Here is a 21,742-nt window from a genome sequence, read left to right as displayed (position 1 = left end):
TTTATGTTTCTCTCGTGTTTGCTAATACATGGGTATTAGAATTATTCGAATTCTAGACTCTACTGCGTTTACTAATACAGAATATAAAAAATTATGTAGGTTGCTTGAAAAAAATCATAATTCAATTCCAATTGCTCAACTCCCATTCCTATGTTTCCCGACTCATTCCAATTCCTATGTAACTTCTTTCATCAAACTAGAGCCAAATAACACTATAAAAATAGCAAGTTTCATCAAACTTGCTGCGGTTTCATGTCATCGGAGTATTCATTTTCATCATATTGGTTTGGTGAAAATTTAAAGAGTAAAAAGGAAAAAAAACCAATGTGAAAAATAAACATGAGTTTTATTGTAATTTCATCAACACATTAAAAAAAAAAAATTTTAAAAAACCCAATATGACAAAAGAGAATGTGGAATGCCAGCAAAGTTAAGAATAAATTATTTTAAATCATTATTTGACCCAAAAAGATTTATTTAATCATTACAAACACTAACTAAATATGAATTACAGATCAGAAAATATTGTAATAAACACGAAAATCAAAAGCAACGGGAATTACACCCAGAGACGTTGCGTTTTGCTACACTTAGCCGATGATGCGTATCCAAGACCTTCCTCCTCTCAGTTCGTAGTACGGTAATACCCCGGGACCTGAAGCTTTGAGAAGCCTCATCCGAGATTATAAAAGAAGCAAGCGGAAGACACTCAAAATTCAAAAACAATATTCGGAGCCAGCGCCAGTCTCTTCAGAAAGTCATAAGCTTCTCACTGTGTAAAGCTTTTATTCAATTAGGGCTCGCCCTCTCTCCGTGGAGCTCAAATCTGAAAACCACCATTGTTTTCGTCAGAAATCGAGTTAGTTTTTCTCAAAAGAAGAAGAAAATGTCGGTGCAAGACTATTTGGATAACCACATGCTCTCTCGGAAAATCGAAGACGCCGTCAATGCCGCCGTTAGGGCTAAGGCCCCCGATCCCGTCCTCTATATCGTAAATCTACTCACACTCTCTCTCTCCCTCTGTTTGGTTCCTCGGACAATGAAAATGCGGGAGTAATTAAATTATGGAAAAATACAAGGAAATTGTAGTTTCTTTGATTAGTTTTGTTTGAGCTGTGCGGGAGTTTGTGTTTCGATTTGTGCTGATTTTGTTGTTGTTATGATATGAATAATGCAGTCGAATCATATGAGGAAAGCGATTCCGTCAGTGATAACGAAGGTCAAAGCTCGGCAGATCCTCGATAGCAGAGGAATTCCAACTGTTGAAGTGGACCTCCACACTAACAAAGGAATGTTTCGTGCTTCTGCTCCTAGTTCTGATCTTTCAGGAATGTAAGTTTCTCTCTCTCTCTCTGTTGTTTGGCTGCTGAGAAAATTTATTCGTTAAGGAATTCAACTATTCATATTTTGATCATTAGCTCTATATTTATCATTGTTCTACATAGTTTGAAGAGAAAGCATAAGACTTTAAAGTGTCATATGCTTGAATTGCATAACTATTTATTTATTTTCTTTGGGTGTGGAAATGTTTGGAATGATTAAGAAATTGAACTGTTATTGCATAATCAAGAAACTGTTTAAGTATCTGTATATGTTATGCCACTTGTGGACTATGCTATTTGATCTCCATCCCATTCAAAATTATAATATATTATGCATGGTGGGGGATTTTACTTTTGAAACCAGGTATGAGGCTGTTGAATTGCGAGATGGGGACAAGGGATCATATCTTGGAAATAGTGTGACTAGAGCTGTTAAGAATGTGAATGAGAAAATATCGGAAGCATTGGTAGGCATGGATCCTACGCTTCAGTCTCAGATTGATCAGGCAATGCTAGAACTGGATAGAACAGAAAAGAAGGTACTTTTTATTTTCAGTGTGACTTGATGTAATTGAGCTGTTTTCTGATCTGTGCTATGTGCTATTTGAGTACTAGTTACTAATATATTTTGGTGCTTGCATGGCATTGCATTTCTAGTCTGATATCTGGTAGTATTCTATGACTCTCCTTGTCTATCGATATAAAATCATAAGTATTAGGCATCTCTCTAATATATTTGCAAATTATGCATATGGAAGTCTGAATGTTAACTGTATCAAGCATTTGTAATCTTAATATTGATTTTGCTGCTAATAGTTTCTGAATATACTTAGTTTTTGGATTTATGATTTCCTTTTTGGCCACATCATACACTACTACTTTGTGTCCTTTCTCTTAAGTAGTGAAAAAGGAGAATTCTTAGTTTCTTCTTTCTTTCTCTTGTTTTTTCGAAAAAAATAAAGTTATTATACTCTTAAATCAACTTTCAGGGTGAACTTGGAGTAAATGCCATACTAGCTGTGTCAATTGCTGCTTGCAAAGCTGGAGCTGCTCAAAAAGACGTATGACTCTTTTCTATTATTACTTTCTAAGTATTGGTAATACTTGTGTACTCTTTTCCCCCAAAGTTTCTGAGAAAAGATAAACATCAGGTGCCACTGTACAAACATATTGCCGACCTTTCTGGAAAATCACAACTGACCCTGCCTGTCCCTGCTTTCACTGTTATAAGTGGGGGAAAGCGTGCTGGGAATAATCTGGCCATTCAGGTATGCTCTGGTAAGCTTTAATGTTTAGATATGTACTTTCCAAATCTTCTGTTTTGGGTTGTGATTTATGTGGGGAGAGGGTTTCAAGATTTGCACCATTTTTGTCATTGTGAGTATTTGTATTGACATCATGAAAGTATGATATTTTCACTTAAAATAAGGTCGGAATTTAAAATTTTAAAATCATTGGTTCTTGGAATCTAACTACATTGGAAGTCACGAATTAGATACTTCTAGAAGCTACTACATGAATGTGATTGTTTCAGAAACCACCGCTTTAATGTTCTCTTTTTCCATCCTATAATATTGGTTTTAACCTGCTGAGGCTGTTTAGTGATTTCGTTTGTAATATTTTTAACATGAATACTTTCAAATAATGTGTAGCATGTCCTTATAATTAAAGTTGACTTCTAAATATTCAGGAAATTATGGTTCTCCCAATTGGAGCTAACAGGTTTGAGGAGGCATTGCAAATGGGATCGGAAACCTATCATCACTTGAAGGTATTTCATCTCAACTGTTTAACTTTTGAGATTATATCCAATGTATTGCTCCTAGTGACGTGAAAATGTGTTCTAGTTTGAGAGACTTATTGAGTTGCTCATTTTTTAAAGTAATTGTCCTTAATTTATGTTGCAAATTTTATAGCATATGTTTATGTTCTAAAAAGTAACGGACTTGAGCAAAAAAAATTTCCACTTGAAATTTTATTAAGCGGTAATTTAACCACATGCTGCTTAAAGGTCAAATGGACTTTGCTCTGTACATGTGAACAAGGAGATGCCACCATGTCCCGTTATTATTGATAGTTTATTATTGTTTGTAAAAAGAACAGGCTGTTATTACAGAAAAATATGGCGCACATGGATGTAATGTTGGAGAAGATGGTGGTTTTGCTCCAAACATCTCCAGGCAAGTGTTTTTTCTATGATCTGTGATCTTCTTTAATTTCTTTACCTTATGGGAGTCCCCCTGAAACTGCCTTTTAAAAATGAAAGCTAACTTGCGAAAGAGGAAAACCAACCATCTTGCAAGCTCTTACAATGCATTAAAGATTGTTTTAGCTTTGCACAACTAATTGTAATGGCTGTTGTTACTTTGTGGCGTATGAGAAAAGGTTAAATTTACTAAAAGGTTATTTGATATGCCTTTTGTTATTGTTATCATTTTTCTATATCTCTTGGCAGCATTAAAGAAGTCTTGGATCTTGTAAAAGAGGCGATCAGCAGAACAGGTTATAATGAGCAAATAAAACTAGCAATTGATGTTGCTGCTACTGACTTTTGCATAGGTGATGGATCTTTCTTGAAAATTGGTCTTTCTGTAACATAAGAAAATGTCGAAAATAACTACATCCGATATATTCTTGGTGGAAAGCTGAGGCTAAAATTACCTTGTAGTAATGGTTAGAATTTTATCTTCTTTCTAAAAAGAACACGAGCTCATATAGACTTAAATGCTGATATTTTGCTTTCTATTTCCCATGATACAGGTACAAAGTATGACCTGGACTACAAAACAGCAAATAAGTCGGGACAAAATTTCAAGTCAGGCCAAGATATGACTGAGATGTATAAAGAACTTTGTAATGGTACATAATTATCTCTTTTTAAGTTTCTCAATGTTTTTGTGTTTGATTTTCTCTGTGATTTAACCTTTTATCTCTTCTTTTCCCCTGTTTTTGGGGTGTTAGAGTACCCAATTGTTTCAATTGAAGACCCATTTGATAAGGAGGACTGGGAACACACCAAAAAGTTTTCTGGTCTTGGAATTTGTCAGGTTTGTTTATTTTTTCTCTTTGGTGATTTATTTTGTGTCCTGGTGCTTGCATTCTTCGACTGAATTAGCTCTGGCCAGAGAAGACATTGATACTCCTCATGGAGAATTGTGTAGAAAGTAACTAGACATGGTATTGTAACTGTTCTTATTTTACATCCTTGTGAATATTTAAGGTAGTAGTAACTGCAAATCCTGTTGAATGTAAAGATTAACTTATAAGAATAATTTGGTAGGCTTGCCTGTTACCATGGCTGAGTAATTTAGGAGATTCCCTATATAAATTAGTTAGTTGTCTATCAGATTCCGTAAGGATCTTTCTATTTTACACCCGAGATATGGCTAGATGTTTTAACTTGAAGACTGGTGCTTTTGCAGGTAGTTGGAGATGACTTGATAATGTCGAATCCAAAACGTATTAAGAGAGCAATAGAGGAGTCCACTTGTAATGCTCTTCTTGTAAAGGTATTTAGCTTGTATTTGGATGAAATAAGAAAATTTGGTTTAGGTGCATATTCTGTTATTGTTCTATGGTATTGAGCTATTTTTAATACTATATTACTATGATTCAAAATTAGATCAACCAGATTGGGACGGTTTCCGAGGCCATTGAAGTGGTGAAGTTGGCAAAGGATGCGCACTGGGGAGTGGTGACATCCCACAGATGTGGTGAAACTGAAGATTCCTTCATAGCAGACTTATCTGTTGGTCTGTCAACAGGTCAGATCAAAGCTGGTGCTCCTTGCAGAGGCGAGCGGCTGGCTAAGTATAACCAGGTCAACTTTTATAGTTACTTACCATGTCCATGGTTCTTCTGTTTATCAGCTGCATAACAAGCTCTTGGTATCAGATTTTTTCTGCAATCCTGTATGGAGAGTATGTGAAGTACTTTTGCAGCTCCATATTTGATATTCCATATATGACAGTTACCTTTTTCCTAGCTTATGCTATAGAAACAAGTAATTATGAATGGAATTGTCCAAGGACAAGTTGAATCGATACAACTGTTATATTTGTCTACACTATAACTTACGTGTCCATGGTGCATTTCATCCTCTCGTTTTTTCTCTCATTTCTTCTGATTTTCTTTTTTTAATTTTTTTTAAAAATGTCATTTTATACTCTTCAATTCTTATACTCGCTACTGCTACTTTCTAATAACATACCCTATAGGGCTGATATGATAAAGATGGTCAGTTTTCCAAGAGGTCCAACCATCTCTAGGTCTATAGTTTTTAGCGCCATATATGTCTTGTTACAAAGTAAGCCATGATTTGAAACTGACTGGCCAAAGTTTCTTACAGTTGCTTCGAATTGAGGAAGAACTTGGGGACAATGCATTTTATGCTGGTGAAGACTGGAGGGAATCACCCTAATCATTTTCCCAGGTTTCCTCCACACAATTTTATTCTCCTCATATTCTTCATTCAAAGTTCGGGGCTCTTACTGTGCACATCACGAATAGTCATCAACATGATCCACCGCTCACTGGTTCCTCTGCTTCATTGTTTTTGTTATCGAGTGTTTTTTCTTTGTTTGTTATATGAAGAGATGGAGAGCATCAAGAAATGTGTAATTAAGTTTGCCAAGTTCTAGACATGGTCCTCTAGCCAAATGAAATTTTTCAGATACAATTTGCAGAGAGAGAAAAAAAGGAACAGTTTTGAGTAAATTTCCCCTGGATCTGAACTTTTGTTGGCAAATTGTAGAGTGCATGTTGTACTGGCCATATAATGATGATTTTCTTGTAAGCTTGTCAATGATTTTTGTGAGCTGTGCTTGACATTATGGCATACAATGACCAAAACTCTTGTGAATATTTTTCTTATACAAGCGATATTCACAGAGGGGAGAGCCAAATATAAGATCTCGCATGCGGGATGGCCTAAACGTTGCTAACCACTTGAGCTGCATGTCCTTTACAACCAAGCCCATTCTCATGTGAACTGACCGTCAGGTGAAAGAAATCTGGAACTAAAGAAGCCATCGACAAAACTAGTTTAATTTCCAAACATTAATACCGCCAGGTGAAATAAAGCAAAAGATATTCATCTAATATTTCTGACATGAAACATATGGACCTACAAAATTTGCTAGGAGGCAAATGACTAACAACCGTTGATTTAACCGAAAACTTGTATATGTTTTCACACTCATGGACGAATCCCAACTGTTGATCACCATCGCAATTATCATTTTACAATCACATTTCTCATACTGGAATTATAACATACATCCAAAGAAAAAACCCAAAACATAATAAACGTGAAGAACCAAAATACTCTTCCGACTTTAAAGCTCGAAATCTACGTTCCAATTCTGTGTCCTATCGACCCTTCACCTTCCCTAGATCCATCATTACATCCATCTCCTCCATTGCTATCACCTCCAATCCCACCCTGTGATCAAATCTCTCTCTCTCTCTCTCTCTCAACAACATCCATGAACTCAACCCTTTGCTTCCTCCAACATACAAGGAAACCAAAAAAATTAAGCTTGTGAACGAAAAAAGCCGGAAAGAAAAATGTCAGACAAGGTTTTCACGGTCGGATTAATAACAGCCTGGTACTCATCGAACATCGGAGTCTTGTTGTTGAACAAGTTTTTGCTGAGCAATTACGGGTTCAAGTACCCGATCTTCTTGACCCTTTGCCACATGCTGGCTTGCTCTCTCCTGAGCTACGTAGCCATTTCATGGATCAAGGTGGTGCCCATGCAGAGCATCAAGTCACGTGTCCAGTTCCTCAAGATATCATCCCTCGGTTTCATCTTCTGTTTGTCCGTCGTTGGCGGGAACATCTCGCTCCGGTATCTCGCCGTCTCGTTTAACCAGGCTGTTGGCGCCACGACGCCGTTTTTCACCGCGGTATTCGCGTATCTTATGACCCTCAAGAAAGAGGGCTGGCTCACCTATGTTACTCTCATACCGGTTGTCACCGGTGTTGTTATTGCCAGTGGGGTAAGAACAGCTCCTTCATTTTTAATTTTTTTTCTTTAAATTTATTGTGATTATCAATGCTGCCCTTTTCTCCTTTTTTTTGGATTGGACCTCCCTTTTGATGAATTAATTTTCCTGATTGGGTTGTATTCATTTTGTGTAATATAGTTGACGTTCTTGCTTCATGAATTTTAAGGGTTTCTTTTCTTCTTCTTTTTATTGATTTCATTGTCATAAATTCCTTAATTTTTTTACAGTTAAGACGCAAAATATATTTTCTCAAAATTTCGTTGGTTGTATGATCATTACGAGAGAGGGTTATTGAAAGAAAAACGTTATATACATTCGTTGGAATGCAAGAATTTCTGAGGGGTTAGTATAAACTGTGTAAATTTGTACTCATTGTTTGCTTTTTCTCAGTGCCAAAAACATTAAAAGCAAGGATTTTGTTTGGTTAGATATATATTTGTTGTTGAAGTTGTGAGAGTGAGAGCTGTTGATCATTTCATTACTGAATATTCATAATTTTCTCTTTCCATTGACTGAAGGGAGAACCAAGTTTTCATGTCTTTGGATTCATAATGTGTGTTGGTGCTACAGCAGCAAGGGCACTCAAGTCAGTGCTCCAAGGGATATTGCTGTCTTCTGAAGGGTAAGATTTTGAACAATTCTATCAATTAATGTGATGTTCTGATTGATCAGCTGATTGATAGTAGCCATCTCCAATTTTAATTATTTTATCAGGGAAAAGCTTAATTCTATGAACCTCCTCATGTACATGGGTCCTGTAGCTGTTGCATTCCTTCTACCTGCAGCACTTTATATGGAAGAGGATGTGGTTGGGATCACAATTGCACTTGCAAGAGATGATGTGTCCATCGTATGGTATCTAGTATTCAATTCTGCTCTCGCATATTTTGTCAATTTGACCAATTTCTTGGTAACAAAACACACCAGTGCCTTGACCCTCCAGGTAAAAATATTATCCCTCTTCTTTGCAATTTTGAATTTATTTGCCACAAATGCATTATCCAAAACAAAGCTTAAATGTGGGACAAATGCGTGTCTGTTTGCCTACTTAATGTTACCTAGTCAATTCTCATCTCAATGCTATCTTTGTTCTGAGAAAAACTTATGTGAGGTTGTTCATGTCACGTGACAGTGTTGAGTAGTAATTTAAAATATAGAATGTGTTCGAAATTGATGATCAAACACGTTTTGTTCTTTAACTAGACTTTCTCATACTCAGCTCTATCACGTGGCATAGATAGGCCCACCTACAGAAGCTTTTCTCCTTGGTTCCTATATTGTTTGTGACATTCTTGCTCAATGTGGTTCCTATTTGGTTCATTGTATTTGAACCCTAATTTGAGATATTGGGGCTCTTCCAGGTGTTGGGAAATGCAAAAGGAGCTGTTGCTGTGGGGTGTCAATTTTGATATTTAGAAATCCTGTATCAGTGACTGGGATGCTTGGTTATTCTCTCACAGTAACAGGAGTCATTCTCTACAGCGAAGCCAAGAAACGAAGTAGATGAGATTAACCCAGAGTTTTTAATGGGTTCATGCAGCAGATTTTTTGAGTTGCACCCTCTCAAAATATTTTTATGCAAAAGAGAGGAAGAGGGCTTGTCTGTCCAATCAGAAAGGACATGTTTTTATTGCTTTGCCAGCTTGATCCCTGATGTGCTAGCTCAATTTTATTGCTGTTCGTTCTAGGGTTGTTTACAGAGGATTTTGAATCATTTACTTTTAAGCCATAGCAGGATTTGGTGTTGTAATTCTGTATATCATTCTTCAATTTTGAAAATCAATGAAAGATGATATGATGATTTAGTTATACATGAAACTTTTACCTTCGCATAGCTACTAGGCACCATTATCAGTGAGCATTTGCAGAGTTCATTTGATTATATAACCACAAATCAAACACGAACCCTAAAAAAGGAAAAGGAGATGAGAAAGAACAATGTTTTCAATTAAAAACCTACAACACAGAACCTAATAGATTTGAAGATTCCTAAACTACAGATTTGCCAACTCAGTCACAGAGAAAGCAAGGAAAACCTCGGATCGAAGCGTATATGAAAAAAAATCCTCTACATGGATTTTTAAACAGTGCAGTTCAAGTAAACAAACAAGTATATGCCTCTGCCGTGGCATAACACTCAAACTTCAGGCTTCGTCTCATCTTCATCTTCTTCTATTTTAGGAGCCAAGTAGAACCTGATGTAGCCCATCTCTGCAATCTTGTACTCAACCACAACCGGAAGTTCAGAAGACAGGCTGATTGTAACTGTGTTCGACAATGTGGTCGCTTTTGTGAAGGAATTCATGTACCTCAGAGCAAATGTCAATGAAACTGGCTCATTCATATCAATAACTGTTGCTTCTTCAGGCTGCAATTCCCAAAAATTAAAAAGGAAAAGAAACAGAGTTAGACATTGGATTGCAATACCAATAACCCTACAGCTTGTACATTAATGTTTTTGTGAGGACACTGTCACATAATTACAGGGATACAACACCAATACCTTGTCCACTGTAGTGTTCTGCCTACAGACGATGTTAGCAGTGCCAATATCCCCTCTTGTAGAGAACTTCACACCTTCCTTGGTCACAGATATCACAACTGCAAGCAACATCAACCCATTACTCAAAAATCAACATCAAATTTGGAGAATCATGAATATTCCAAGGAGACAAAAGTTAACAGTACCTGTATCACCAATGCCACTGAGGTCTTTACATATCCTAGCAAACTCAGCTGAAGGCATCTTAACAATAGCATGGTATTCTGCCTCCGGAATTCCAAGGTGCTCACTATCAATGTCCATCAGCTTCATCTCAAAATCAGAAATTTTATCTTGCGCTATGATCCATTACCCAAAGAACAAAATACATCAATTAGAAAACAACATTGAAGCATGGTAACAAGCCGTCACATAATCAAAATTTCTTTAAAACATTTCTAACAATTACCACTATTGGATAATGTCTCCCTACATTTCTTTCTGTCCACTTCATTATAACTTTCATCATTTCTGTTTATTTTCTCTCAATATCAATAGTTACAAATTTCCAAACCCTCCACATTACAATCAATATCCGTAATTACTACCTAGCATTGAAGTAAAGAATAACCATGGCAGGACCATGTAAACAAAACTCTGCATCAGAACCTAGATAGGTATGAAATGATAAACCTCGGCCAAGATCAAGTTAACAGAAACAAACCCAGTTTATCTTTATACAACATTAACATTTTATAGTGATGATATATAATTCCTACTTAACAGAAAGGCCATAATTTCCAACCAAACACTATCAGGCTATAATTTTCATGCCAAATAATTATGAGACATCTATCAAATTCAGTTTGGCTTCAATTTCGAGACTTGCATGTCATGTTTCTTTTGTTTTCCAACAATTTATCATATTCAACAACTAAAAACAATATTTACAAAAATTCAAAGTTAATAGAAAAACAAACAAGCATTACCAGCAGAAAGAAAACGAATTGAACAGCAAAAATGAAACGAAAGAAAGAAGAGGAGCATACTGGGACTTTCGAACATGAAGGTGACAGTATCGCTGCCATCGTCAGCCTTGATGGTGATGATGTCATCATTTCCGGCGCATTTCAGCATCTTGGACATGTTGGTGAGGTTCATGCCCATGGAGATATTGCGGTCGCAGCGGTAGTGCTCGAAGCCCTCGGATCTGAGCAGCAGCGCCACCAGCGCCACGTGGCTGGAATCCATGGCCTGGAGGGAGAAGCCAGTGGCGGAGCAATCGAAGTTGGCGTCGTTGACGAGGTCCTTGATGGACTCAAGAACCTTCTTCAGCAGCGACCCCTGAACCAGTCGGAGCTCCAACATCGTTTCCGGGTCGTGGAGGTGTACGGATTCTTGATTGGGGTTAGGGTTTCCTTTTGGGGGGAAAATAGGTGCAGGAGATTTTGAGGGTTTGAGTGGGTGGGGTATGGGGCAAGGGTTTATATAGTGGAGGAGGGAAATGAACCGTGTTTGGGAATTTTGGGTTTCAATTGGCGGGATTTCGTGGAATTGTGTTCCCGCGCTCGACTTGAAGGATATCTTGCCTATTGTGATGGTCCAGCTTAAATGCACCTGCACCTTCAAGATTGGGCCGGAAATAATCGTGGGCTGTATGGGATCCAAGCCCAGCCCAAGTTTTTTTTCTGTTTCTTTTTTTTAACACAAAGAGATAGTCAAATCTCACACTCACTATCAAAGTGTCATGAGAATGAGAATCTGACTATTGATCTGCAAGTCAATACACTTTTCTTTTACATTTTTTAACTTTTTCTTTTATGTAACTCGAGGTTTTTTTTAATGATATAATCTTATATTAGGGGAAGATGAAATCGAACACGTCACCTCTAACTACTCCAACCCAACTGACATGTTGATATCCACCAATAAGAATTAGCCACTTCAACATTTAAGTACAACAAAGATTAAACTATAATTTATTTCTTGAGCTATAAGTCATCCCACAAACATCTATGTTACGATTAAAATATTTTGAAAATGTTGTTGGGGGAGGTAATTACTAGTTAGTACACACTGAACAAATTGACGATGCAATATGTCAAGTTCCACATTTAGCATTGTGACTACGTACCTTTCCCCCACACTACTTTTTTCGGTTGATGTACATCAACGAATCCCTTTCTCAGCACATGACAGAAAATAAATAGAAAACAGTCGAAAAGAAATTAAAAAAACATCACTGAATTAATTTTCTTCGTTTTATTTTAATAGCATTATCATGGTTTTTTTAGATGAAGAATTTATCATGATGTATAAAGTATATTACACTGAAGATTCTCTTTGGATATTAAGACCAAAAAGTCAAATGTAAATGATAAGCAACTAAATGAGAAAAATTGCGAGTGATATTGGAGGAGTGGAAAATTGAATCTAGACTCCGTACATGAATAAATGATTATAACTACTTAAGATACAAGCTCCTTATGATGGTTTTTTTACAGCGTGCATACCTTTTTTTTTTTTAATCTGTTGAATTGTGTGCATAATTTGATAATGTAAACTGATATTTCAATATTTTTTGAATTGGTCTACAAAAATAAATTCTAAGAAAATAAAAATATTACAAAAAATTTAAAATGCAAAGGAAAGCCAATAATCACACATCAACAAATCACATTGAAGAATTTGAAGTTCAGAAGGATTAAACTAATAGAACCCATAATCACTTAACCCCCTAAAATAATTGAAACGATGACGACAGGAGAGACAAGAATAGCAAGGAGTGAAAAACTCAGTTTTGCAAAGCTTTGATTGGAGACCAAAAAGAAGGCCATACTATTTCTTTCATGTACCTTTCCTTCATAATTACTCGTTATCGACCTTCTTTATAACCTCAACGCCATTCCCTCTCTTCAACTCAACCAAAAATTTGCCTACCCATTTTCCCAATCCTTGCTTCTGAGCTTTTCGTTTTGCACCTTCCAATGGCAGATCTCAGCCCCAGGTCTGAGATCTCATTCTTGCAAACTTTCCTGTGCAGTGCTTTCGCTGCCTGTTTCGCTGAGGTATCGTTGATCCTTCTGTTTATGTTAATGCCTCTGTATATTTTCAGCTGATTTATTAGTTTTACTTCTTAGTTAAGAAATATTACTTAACTAGGTTAGCTGTTTGATGATTATTTGGCTTTAATTTCTGTTTTTTAGCTTAATAAATGTATTTTGTTACTTGGGTTATGCCAGTTTTATATAAAGATCAATGCTTGTTGTTCAATTTTGTGGAAAGTAGTTAGCATAATGTCAATATGTTTCCTTGATGGTTTCTGGGTTTAAATTTTACTTGGATTCTGAGTTTGTAGCATTCTTGAATGTTAAAATGTAAGGGTAGCTGCTTCTTGTTTGTGTTTCACAGCGTGTCCTGGTATAATAATGTGGATTAACTGAAAGAAACTAAAAATTTTAGGGTGCAAAAGTGGGAATATTGATTACAACCCTTTAACTATGATATGATTAGGTTATAAGGTTAATGCTAAGCTACAATTCAAATGAGTTGGCAGCATTAAGACAATATAGGACTCTAGCTGATGCTTGGCAGCCTGATAAGGTCTTGTGTATATGCGTATTTGTAACAATTGCTGCTCGGTATATAACATTTAAGAGATTCTTCCCATTTGGTGTCTGCATGGATATTGTGCAGTTCTGCACCATTCCTTTAGACACTGCTAAAGTCAGGCTCCAGCTCCAAAAGAAAGCAGTTGTGGGGGATGCAACTGGCTCACAGAACTATAGGGGCTTGTTCGGTACTATGGCTACCATTGCTAGGGAAGAAGGTTTAGCAGCACTTTGGAATGGCATAATTCCAGGATTACAGCGCCAGTGTATTTACGGAGGCTTAAGGATTGGGTTATATGATCCTGTGAGTTCCAGATATGTTTCTTTCACAAATGCAATTATGAATTCCTGTTAAATGCTTTATTTGTGACACATTCTGCATATCCATAAACTGCATGTTGAACAGGTCAAAATTTTCCTTGTTGGCAGTGCTTTTGTTGGAGATATTCCTCTGTTCCACAAAATACTTGCTGCTCTATTGACTGGTTAGTATATTTGGCAACCATCTTGCTAGAATTAATTGTATTGCGCACTAGTTCACTAACATACTCTGCGTATGTTGCCATTATCTTCCTTGCCTTTTCAACTGAAAAAGTAAATTTAACAGCATACTCGTATCACAAACTTTTGTATTGACAGGTGCTCTGGCAATCATAGTGGCTAATCCAACAGACCTTGTGAAGGTTCGACTTCAAGCTGAAGGAAAATTGCCAGCTGGAGTTCCTAGGCGTTATTCTGGAGCTGTAGATGCTTATTTCACTATAGTGAGACAGGTTAGTTTACTTAAAGTAGAACAAAGTTTTTAGTTTACCTTTTTTTAACTTTGTTTTCACATCAGCTTATTCGTCTTTGTTTATTAATATTTGTCAAAATAATCAGGAAGGAGTAGGGGCCCTGTGGACTGGGCTGGGGCCAAATGTAGCACGAAATGCTATTATAAATGCTGCTGAACTAGCCAGTTATGATCAAGTAAAGGAGGTAATATCAGAGCATTCCGTCTCTTAAGTTCAATTATCTTTATAATTTGCAAGTGATTTCGAATTTTCTACATCTAGGATGATAAATCCCAGTGAGTCCTGATTCTTCATACTTATGCAGACGATTTTGAAAATTCCAGGGTTCATGGACAATATTTTCACTCATCTCCTAGCTGGTCTGGGTGCCGGTTTTTTTGCGGTTTGTATTGGCTCTCCTGTTGATGTGGTATGCATTCTGCAACCAATTAGTTGTAAAAATATGTTTGGTACTCCAATTTATCTTCATAAGGCCGTAAATAAATACATTGGTTTGAATTGCAACTACAGTGAAATGCAAATGCACTATTGCCAAAAAAAGAGAGGAAACTTTAGAGATATTTTTGAAACAATAAATTCTTCATCGCAGATCATCAACCTTTTAATTTCAACTTCGATATTGATCTTGGCTTTCTAGAACTGAAATTTCAATATTAATTCATTAACATATGGAAATTACAGCTGAAGTGTAAACATAAAACAGAATTTTAAAGAGAAGTTATGAAATGATAAATCTCTCGTTCACTCATTCTCTCTCTCTCTCTCTCTCATGCTGCCTTGTAAAGCATAGCATTGGAAATGAAAATATTGAAGATTATATGATGAATATGGTACTGAAAATTGGACGCTTGATCTGTGCATGCTATATTCCAACCAAAGAAGAAAAAAAGATCTGTGCATGCTATATTTATTCTCAAAATTTTAAAAATCATGGAATGCTGGTTTTGCGATAGTAGCATAACCTGCATATTGTTCAGTGCAGGCTGTAACAAGGGTGTGCTAGTGAAAGATTGTGATGACATTTTCTTATTGTACAAAACAATTTTATATAGTTTTTGATGGATGAGCTAGTAAGGAAATGTTGGGTTGTATGCCCTGCTTGTTATGTTCCAGGTGAAATCTAGAATGATGGGAGATTCTACTTACAAAAACACCTTTGACTGCTTCATCAAAACTTTGAAGTATGAGGTATGTTGGTTTATTTCAGTCTTAATCCGTATTTCCACTCTGGCTGTACCATTCATAGTCATTACCCTTCAAAGCATTTCATTTAAGTAAAAAGGCCGAAATTTTTGTCACCAGCTTCCTTAAATATTATGGAACTCATGACAGATGATATACTGCAGGGATTTTTGGCCTTTTATAAAGGGTTCCTCCCAAACTTTGGTCGGCTAGGATCTTGGAATGTGATTATGTTTCTAGTGCTAGAGCAAGTAAGATCACAGTAATAGTTTTCGTTTAATCGAAACCTACTGATAAATTGTCATGATGCTTATTTGCTCGTTTGTTCTCCCGTGGCAGGCGAAAAATATTTTCAGGGTATGAATCTGCTCTCCTGATTTTGAGTTTCCGTGAAGACACAACTTTTGCTTGGGAATTGCCTCTTCAATTGTTAAGGATCTTTTTTTTTCTTTTTCTTTTTTGTCCCCTCTGCAAGATTTCTTTTACTTTTCCATTTTATGCATAGTATTTTCACATCATTGATCATTGTATCATTGGAGAGGATATGAAAGGTTTAGAAGGCATCATTGCATTGTACCCTTCTATGTGGGAAGCTACTTCCCTTCCACTGTACCGGATAGTGACATAATATTTACTATCCGGATAATTTATTACAATGCCATTTGAATGGATACCAGAGAATTCTTATTCTTGTGACATCATCTTAGTAGGTGTCTTGGTGACTGCATTGCCTAAAACATTTACATACTTTTTTTTTTTTTTGGTCTGAAAAAACATTTACATACTGGAGCAATGCTAAAGCGATCTCATTTTCTTTTTCTAACCATATTATAGATGACATTTTAATAGACACGAGATCCAACTATACAAGTGAGTTTTATGATATAATTAACAATAATGTAATGCAATCGATAAATATGATACGATATAAGTGATTTTAATTTCTAAATATTGAAGCATTGAAACCTTGCATACATCAACGGCTATAAGTCATTAACGATGGCGTAGTTCTTTCATCTTGTTATATTTAGGCTATGAGATTATAATCCATATGCAATTATTAAAGGCAATATTTATCTCTAAAAAGTGCAGAAGAACGATTCTAAGAAAAAGGCACATTTTTATATCACACACCACAGAGACAGTGACACAGCTAAACATTACACAAAGGTACAAGTTTAAATGACACTAGGCACTAGTCACTCACTAGCAACCTAATACTATTATTAACATATCTAATTCCGGTTTACCAGATAAACCCTGGCCTTAATCACCGACCCGTTCCCCAACTTAAACCCCGGACTCACCGGAAACCCGACAACCTGACCCGAGGGAACCCGCCCGCCCGCAAACTTTACAACACTCTCCATATAACCCGGATGAAACTCGGCTCCTCGACTCGCCTCGAACTGACTCGGCGCCAGGTCCAGCGAAAACGCCAGCAAATGCAGCAACCACACTGCCTTCGCCAGCCCCAAAAACTCCCCGTAAAACTCACTCCTCGGGTGCCCTCCGTCTACGACATGTCGTCTCTGCTCCAAGTCCCCAAACAACGACTCCTCCATCTTGGGATGAACGATCGCCAGGTACTTGGCGTTGCAAAACTTCCCGAACTGACACGTGGGCAGGATCCCGAGCAGCTCGGTGGGATCCATGGCCTTGAAGTCCCGGTACCGAGCGAAGCAGTCGCGGCGGTGCTGGTCCGGGTTGAGCAGCGAGGAGAGGCTGCCGTCCATGTAGAAGGTCTCGTGGTCGAAGCCCTGGAAGAGCTTTCGTGAAATGTACGACTGCAACGCGTACTTGGCGTTGCCGTTTTGCGTCGCGATGATCGACGACGTGCTGAACGATCCGGCGGTGATGGCGGTAGCGGTGGCAGCTTCGATTGATCGGACGGCCGCGGCGATGTCCCAGTGGGCCCCGCGCATGAGAGAGAGGAGCAGCGATGTGAACGACTTCAATGCCTCTCTCACTTGACTCATCGTCGCCTCGAACAGCTCAGGCGCCGGAGCTACTGCGACTGTAATTACAGAAACGTTAACAAGGGTAGAATTGTCATTTTGGAATATAAGACAGAGCAGGTAGATACTTTAGTACCTTGAGCTTGACTGCTGCAGCCGACCTTCCTCCTAGACAGAGACTTGCCCTTCTTAGAGTGGGAGATGTTAACGACGCCGTTTAGCTTCTCCTTGAGGTTTTGGATCTCGACTTCTCTGGACTTCACTTCTCTCTTCAGCTCCTCTACCGCCGCCTCGTACGGCGCCACCACCTCTCTCAATGTACTCGCCGTCATTACTACTCCGCCACCTCCGCCGCCGCCGCCAGCGGTGCGACTTCTTCGAAATCTCTCTCTGAGCACCCCGAGTTTTCTCAGCTCACCCACCACCGCCACGTCAGCTGTTCTGAGCTTCTCCTGGTCCCACGGGCTGTGGGCCTCTTGGAGGCTGACGTACGCCTTCTTCATTGCCGAAACGGCGTCGAACACCTCCCTCATTGCCATCTCCATCTCCATCACCTCCTTCGTCTTCGTCGACGTCCCCCGATCCTCCCGAGCCCTAAACCCTAAACCTCCGTCTCCAATCTCACCTTCATCTTCTTCCTCTTCGTCATCCTCGTCATGCTCGTCGCAGCTCTCGTTCTCGCACGCTTCATCCTCCTCGTCGCCACCGCGTCGACTCACCGGCGAGTTGCCAGGATTGTGCCGGCCGGCGGCGAGTGGGTGTAGCAAGCAAGAAGCCGCCACTCGCTGAATCAGATCCGAGAAATTCGAAACCTTTCCCGCCATTTGCTCCTCTTTCTTCCTCGCCTTTAGTACCTCTCGGCCTCTGAAAACCCAATTGCAATCACACACAGACAGATCAGATTCTCTCAGTAGCAGAGTAGCGCTTTGAAAGAGAAAGCATAAGGGGTGGGGGCGCAGGATAAGGAAAGCGCCACCAGCGCGTTTAGGATAGCAAGTTTAACCCATCTAATCTCCCGCAAATTTTATCATTAATTATTACATTATTAGTTAATTAATTAATAAAAGAGCTGAAAATAATTTAAATTAAAAACAATAAAATAATGAAGCTCACTGACTGACCTGTCGGAGCGCACAGACAATCTTGTTTGCTTATGCTTCCCCGGCAACGGATCCCCGTGAAACGGAACGGAGTACAGGTTGTCCCGGTTTCCGGTGACGGCGGTGGCGTTCTTCTTCTTTCTGAGTGAACGGAAAATTAACGGCGTTAGGGCCTCAAAAACGCAGGTTTATCTCGAGTTATGAGCACAGTGGTGGTGGTTGAGTGCGTGTGTGACTGGAGGATAGGAGGGCATGTGCATGTGAAGAAAGAGAGTGTAAATGGACAAGTGCTCGGCTACCGTACACATGTAGTCTAAAAGGACACGTGTACGGGACGGATTTGGATTGACGGTTGACTATGGAAAAGTTTCCTTTTTAATTTGATCAAGAGATGGAAACTGGACAGGGATTCGTGGACAGTCCAGAAGAGAAAATAATTTTAACGTTGAAAATGCCATTTTCCTGACTCTTGCAATGGTTGAAAAATTCACACCAAAATCTGGACTTAGGCGTGTGATGGTTTGACACAAAATTCACACGAAAATCTGGACCCCAATCGGGAGCGGAATTGCTTGGCAAACTGTCTTGCTTTGTAGCTATAATATGGACTTAGGCGTGTGTTGGTTTGACTCGGTGCCTCTTTGGGCTAAAGCGGCTTTGGTTGATGATAGGATTGGGGTTTCTAGGTCCTGTTTAGTTTGTGTTGTGTAGGTTCTGTTTGGGGTTTTTTTCCCCCGTGTCATAAAATTTAAAAGAAAAAAATCACACGAAAATGCTACTTTCCTTACTATGCATTCTGCAATGGTTGAGCGTAAGGTATCCTTATCTCTATCTCTCTTCTCATATGATTTAGTTAACTGATGCACTTATATACGGGATAGAAAAGACACTCATCCTACATCAAGGATAAGTGAGTGTTTCTCCTATCCCAGGTGTTATGTATTTTTTCTTAGTATCTCATCACTTCTCATAATTAGTTAGCTAATGCACTTACATCCAGGATAAGAGAAACACTTACTCGTATTATATTAAAGAGATAAAAGTGTTTCTCATATATCCAAGGTTTACTGCCACTTTCTCTTTATTTTTCTTCTCATATCGTTAGTTAGATGATGCACTTAGATCTAGGATAGGAGAAACGCTTGCTCATACTACATCAAGGAGAGACAAGTGTTTATTCTATCCCGAATGAATGTAGTGCCGCTTTCTATCTATCTATATTCTCTTATGATGAGTTAACTGATGCACTTACACTCAAAATACCAAAAAAAAAAAAAAAAACAGTTGCCCATACTACATTTAGGAGAGACAAGTGGTGTCTCCCATTTGTAGTGCCTCTTTCTTCGTATCAATCTCTTTTCTCATATGATTAGTCAGGTGATGCCCTTACCAACTTGCCAGAATTAGTAAGAACCTCGGCAACAAAATTAGTAGTCTATAATAATAATGTTATGTTTTGCAGTAAGCAAATAAAATGAGCCCAATCAATCCATTAATTAAGTGTACCATTCATATAATATATATATATATATATATGTATAGGTTACCTTACCTTGAACTTTCTGGATGCGAGCACCAAGTAAACACGTTAGGAAACATGATGGGATTCCAAGTCCAGAGACCAGAGGGAGGTGGAAGGAGAGAGAAAATCAGAGCTCCAATATTATTCTCACTTTGGTTTGGTATACATATAGAAATATGATCTTGAACAAGTGCAAAGTTCGTTGGTATTTATAGACTCTCGACTCAAAACTTAATCATCTCTGTGTAATTAATTGTTAACAGTGTGCTATGATGTGGAGCGAGCCAGACCATATGCGTAACATTACTTGTCGGCCTAGAGAGTTTTATAGCTATGCTTTTCATAGGATATTTCGTTCTTTTTATTTATGGTAGCCATGCAACGTTAATTATAAGTTACATGCATGTAATGTAGGTTATCTATTAACATAAAATAAAGTTAACGTTTTACTGATATGTTTGAAATACAAATGCCTCCCGAGTAACGATCTCCTATCATATTCAAGTACTAACTAAGTGAAAAATTAATATGACGCAAATGACACGTTTTGACGTCCATACCACAAGAGAGGTCATCCTTACAAAAATTCACTCAAATAACAAAAAAAACGTTTAAATATATCGAAATGTTACCAAACAAATAGACAAATCGATAAACAAAAAAATTTCACGATAATAATCAAGTGGCTAAACGATCATTGATTTAGATGAACTTTTGCGAAATAATCTATAAAATGATAAGCTTAAAATTGCATGGTTTGGATTATAATATTACATTATAGAATAGATCCGAAACGTTTAGTAATAGTGGTACTAAGTAACTTACTAACTCATGAACGCTGCCATTGCTTTTGTTATATTGCTAGACAGCAAGCATGCCTCTCCTTGTCGCAAGTGCAATTCTTTTGATTCTATTGCCTTTTTAAGCACAATGAAATCAAAGTATATCTTTCCTTTTCTTCATTTTCCCCGTCTCTTTCTCTTGTTTTGGGCATAGTTAGTTCCCAAGAATCTCTAAACTGCGGCGACACTAATTCAATAAGACAAGAGCAAGGCGTTTAAGAAAATAAAAAAAGAAGAAGCAACAAACACTGTTCAACAATATCTCCGGAAAAAGATCTTGGCTATTTAGAATCTAACCTTACTTTTTACACATTTCTTATTCGGATTTAAACATCCACCATGCCTTTTTTTTTTTTTTTTATAAAAAAAATTATAGATTTTAGTCATTTTGATCATACATAATATTCATCAAACAATTCAGGTTAGTGAAGGTGTGACTGTGTGTCCAAAGTCAGGGGGGACATAAATTTAGGCCACTTGCAAAATGCTTGGCAAGAAGGCCTCTAGCTAGATAAGAGCTGCTGTATTGTAATTTGTTGCTTTTCTCCTGTACGGATATGTTCTGGGCTGGACAAAAGATTTTTTCTCGGGACACCATGAATTCAATGGAAATATTTTTGCTCACCACTTTAAGTCAATGTGTATGTTTACTACTCTTCTTAACAATTAACACGTGTCTATAAGCATAATCATGATTAACTTTTTACTTTGTATTTATAGAACCATGATTATGCATATGAACATATGTCAAGTGTTGAGATTAATAATGATGAGGATACATGCCTTGAGTTAAAAGTGATGAGAAAAATACTCTCGAATTCAACTATTTTTAATTAGTAGACGAATAATTTATCAAAATTTGAGAACATAGATGGGTGCCTACGATCTTTATATAAAGAGGTTAATCAAAGTCAAAT

At 37.8% G+C, this 21,742-nt stretch overlaps 4 protein-coding genes and 1 pseudogene across 5 annotated transcripts; 3 read left to right on the top strand and 2 right to left on the bottom strand.

The window, feature by feature from the left end:
* The first annotated feature begins 527 nt into the window (after positions 1–527).
* ENOC (cytosolic enolase) lies at positions 528–6,126 on the top strand. Its single transcript, XM_008221962.2, has 13 exons — positions 528–991; positions 1,178–1,332; positions 1,687–1,861; positions 2,312–2,383; positions 2,474–2,590; positions 3,013–3,093; positions 3,426–3,502; positions 3,778–3,881; positions 4,083–4,181; positions 4,284–4,369; positions 4,745–4,831; positions 4,945–5,142; positions 5,671–6,126. The coding sequence occupies exons 1-13, from the start codon at positions 887–889 to the stop codon at positions 5,740–5,742; spliced, it is 1,428 nt and encodes a 475-aa protein (XP_008220184.2). The 5' UTR covers positions 528–886; the 3' UTR covers positions 5,743–6,126.
* Positions 6,127–6,748: 622 nt separating this feature from the next.
* Positions 6,749–8,987, top strand: LOC103321042 (putative sugar phosphate/phosphate translocator At3g11320; annotated as a pseudogene). The gene is made up of 4 exons (XR_016127069.1): positions 6,749–7,325; positions 7,853–7,956; positions 8,049–8,277; positions 8,696–8,987. The product of XR_016127069.1 is annotated as a putative sugar phosphate/phosphate translocator At3g11320 (transcript).
* Positions 8,988–9,260: 273 nt separating this feature from the next.
* On the bottom strand, positions 9,261–11,297 carry PCNA2 (proliferating cell nuclear antigen 2). The gene is made up of 4 exons (XM_008221972.2): positions 10,866–11,297; positions 10,023–10,175; positions 9,838–9,935; positions 9,261–9,702 (listed from the first exon to the last, which is right to left on the bottom strand). The coding sequence occupies exons 1-4, from the start codon at positions 11,182–11,184 to the stop codon at positions 9,472–9,474; spliced, it is 801 nt and encodes a 266-aa protein (XP_008220194.2). The 5' UTR covers positions 11,185–11,297; the 3' UTR covers positions 9,261–9,471.
* A 1,282-nt stretch (positions 11,298–12,579) lies between these two features.
* Positions 12,580–16,099, top strand: UCP2 (uncoupling protein 2). The gene is made up of 9 exons (XM_008221984.3): positions 12,580–12,884; positions 13,513–13,731; positions 13,834–13,912; positions 14,067–14,200; positions 14,307–14,405; positions 14,526–14,630; positions 15,335–15,409; positions 15,568–15,654; positions 15,743–16,099. The coding sequence occupies exons 1-9, from the start codon at positions 12,804–12,806 to the stop codon at positions 15,764–15,766; spliced, it is 903 nt and encodes a 300-aa protein (XP_008220206.1). The 5' UTR covers positions 12,580–12,803; the 3' UTR covers positions 15,767–16,099.
* A 404-nt stretch (positions 16,100–16,503) lies between these two features.
* Positions 16,504–20,162, bottom strand: GIL1 (glucose-6-phosphate isomerase, putative (DUF641)). Its single transcript, XM_008222003.2, has 4 exons — positions 20,014–20,162; positions 18,483–18,602; positions 17,498–18,225; positions 16,504–17,420 (listed from the first exon to the last, which is right to left on the bottom strand). The coding sequence occupies exons 1-4, from the start codon at positions 20,058–20,060 to the stop codon at positions 16,639–16,641; spliced, it is 1,677 nt and encodes a 558-aa protein (XP_008220225.2). The 5' UTR covers positions 20,061–20,162; the 3' UTR covers positions 16,504–16,638.
* Between the last annotated feature and the right edge of the window lie 1,580 nt (positions 20,163–21,742).

Source organism: Prunus mume, linkage group LG1 (assembly GCF_029339155.1).
Source record: "Prunus mume cultivar Tortuosa linkage group LG1, ASM2933915v1, whole genome shotgun sequence".
Taxonomy (NCBI): domain Eukaryota; kingdom Viridiplantae; phylum Streptophyta; class Magnoliopsida; order Rosales; family Rosaceae; genus Prunus; species Prunus mume.
This window is presented reverse-complemented; position numbering and strand designations above follow the sequence as displayed.

Coding starts and splice junctions, on each gene's coding strand:
- ENOC (XM_008221962.2), top strand. CDS start 887: ATGTCGGTGCAAGACTATTTGGATAACCACATGCTCTCTCGGAAAATC. Junction 992..1,177: donor CCGATCCCGTCCTCTATATC/GTAAATCTACTC, acceptor TGAATAATGCAG/TCGAATCATATGAGGAAAGC. Junction 3,882..4,082: donor TGCTACTGACTTTTGCATAG/GTGATGGATCTT, acceptor CCCATGATACAG/GTACAAAGTATGACCTGGAC.
- PCNA2 (XM_008221972.2), bottom strand. CDS start 11,184: ATGTTGGAGCTCCGACTGGTTCAGGGGTCGCTGCTGAAGAAGGTTCTT. Junction 10,176..10,865: donor CTTCATGTTCGAAAGTCCCA/GTATGCTCCTCT, acceptor AATGGATCATAG/CGCAAGATAAAATTTCTGAT. Junction 9,703..9,837: donor AGAACACTACAGTGGACAAG/GTATTGGTGTTG, acceptor TGGGAATTGCAG/CCTGAAGAAGCAACAGTTAT.
- UCP2 (XM_008221984.3), top strand. CDS start 12,804: ATGGCAGATCTCAGCCCCAGGTCTGAGATCTCATTCTTGCAAACTTTC. Junction 13,732..13,833: donor GGATTGGGTTATATGATCCT/GTGAGTTCCAGA, acceptor CATGTTGAACAG/GTCAAAATTTTCCTTGTTGG. Junction 14,406..14,525: donor GTTATGATCAAGTAAAGGAG/GTAATATCAGAG, acceptor ATACTTATGCAG/ACGATTTTGAAAATTCCAGG.
- GIL1 (XM_008222003.2), bottom strand. CDS start 20,060: ATGTTTCCTAACGTGTTTACTTGGTGCTCGCATCCAGAAAGTTCAAG. Junction 18,226..18,482: donor TTGTCTGTGCGCTCCGACAG/GTCAGTCAGTGA, acceptor TTGGGTTTTCAG/AGGCCGAGAGGTACTAAAGG. Junction 17,421..17,497: donor CTGCAGCAGTCAAGCTCAAG/GTACTAAAGTAT, acceptor CTGTAATTACAG/TCGCAGTAGCTCCGGCGCCT.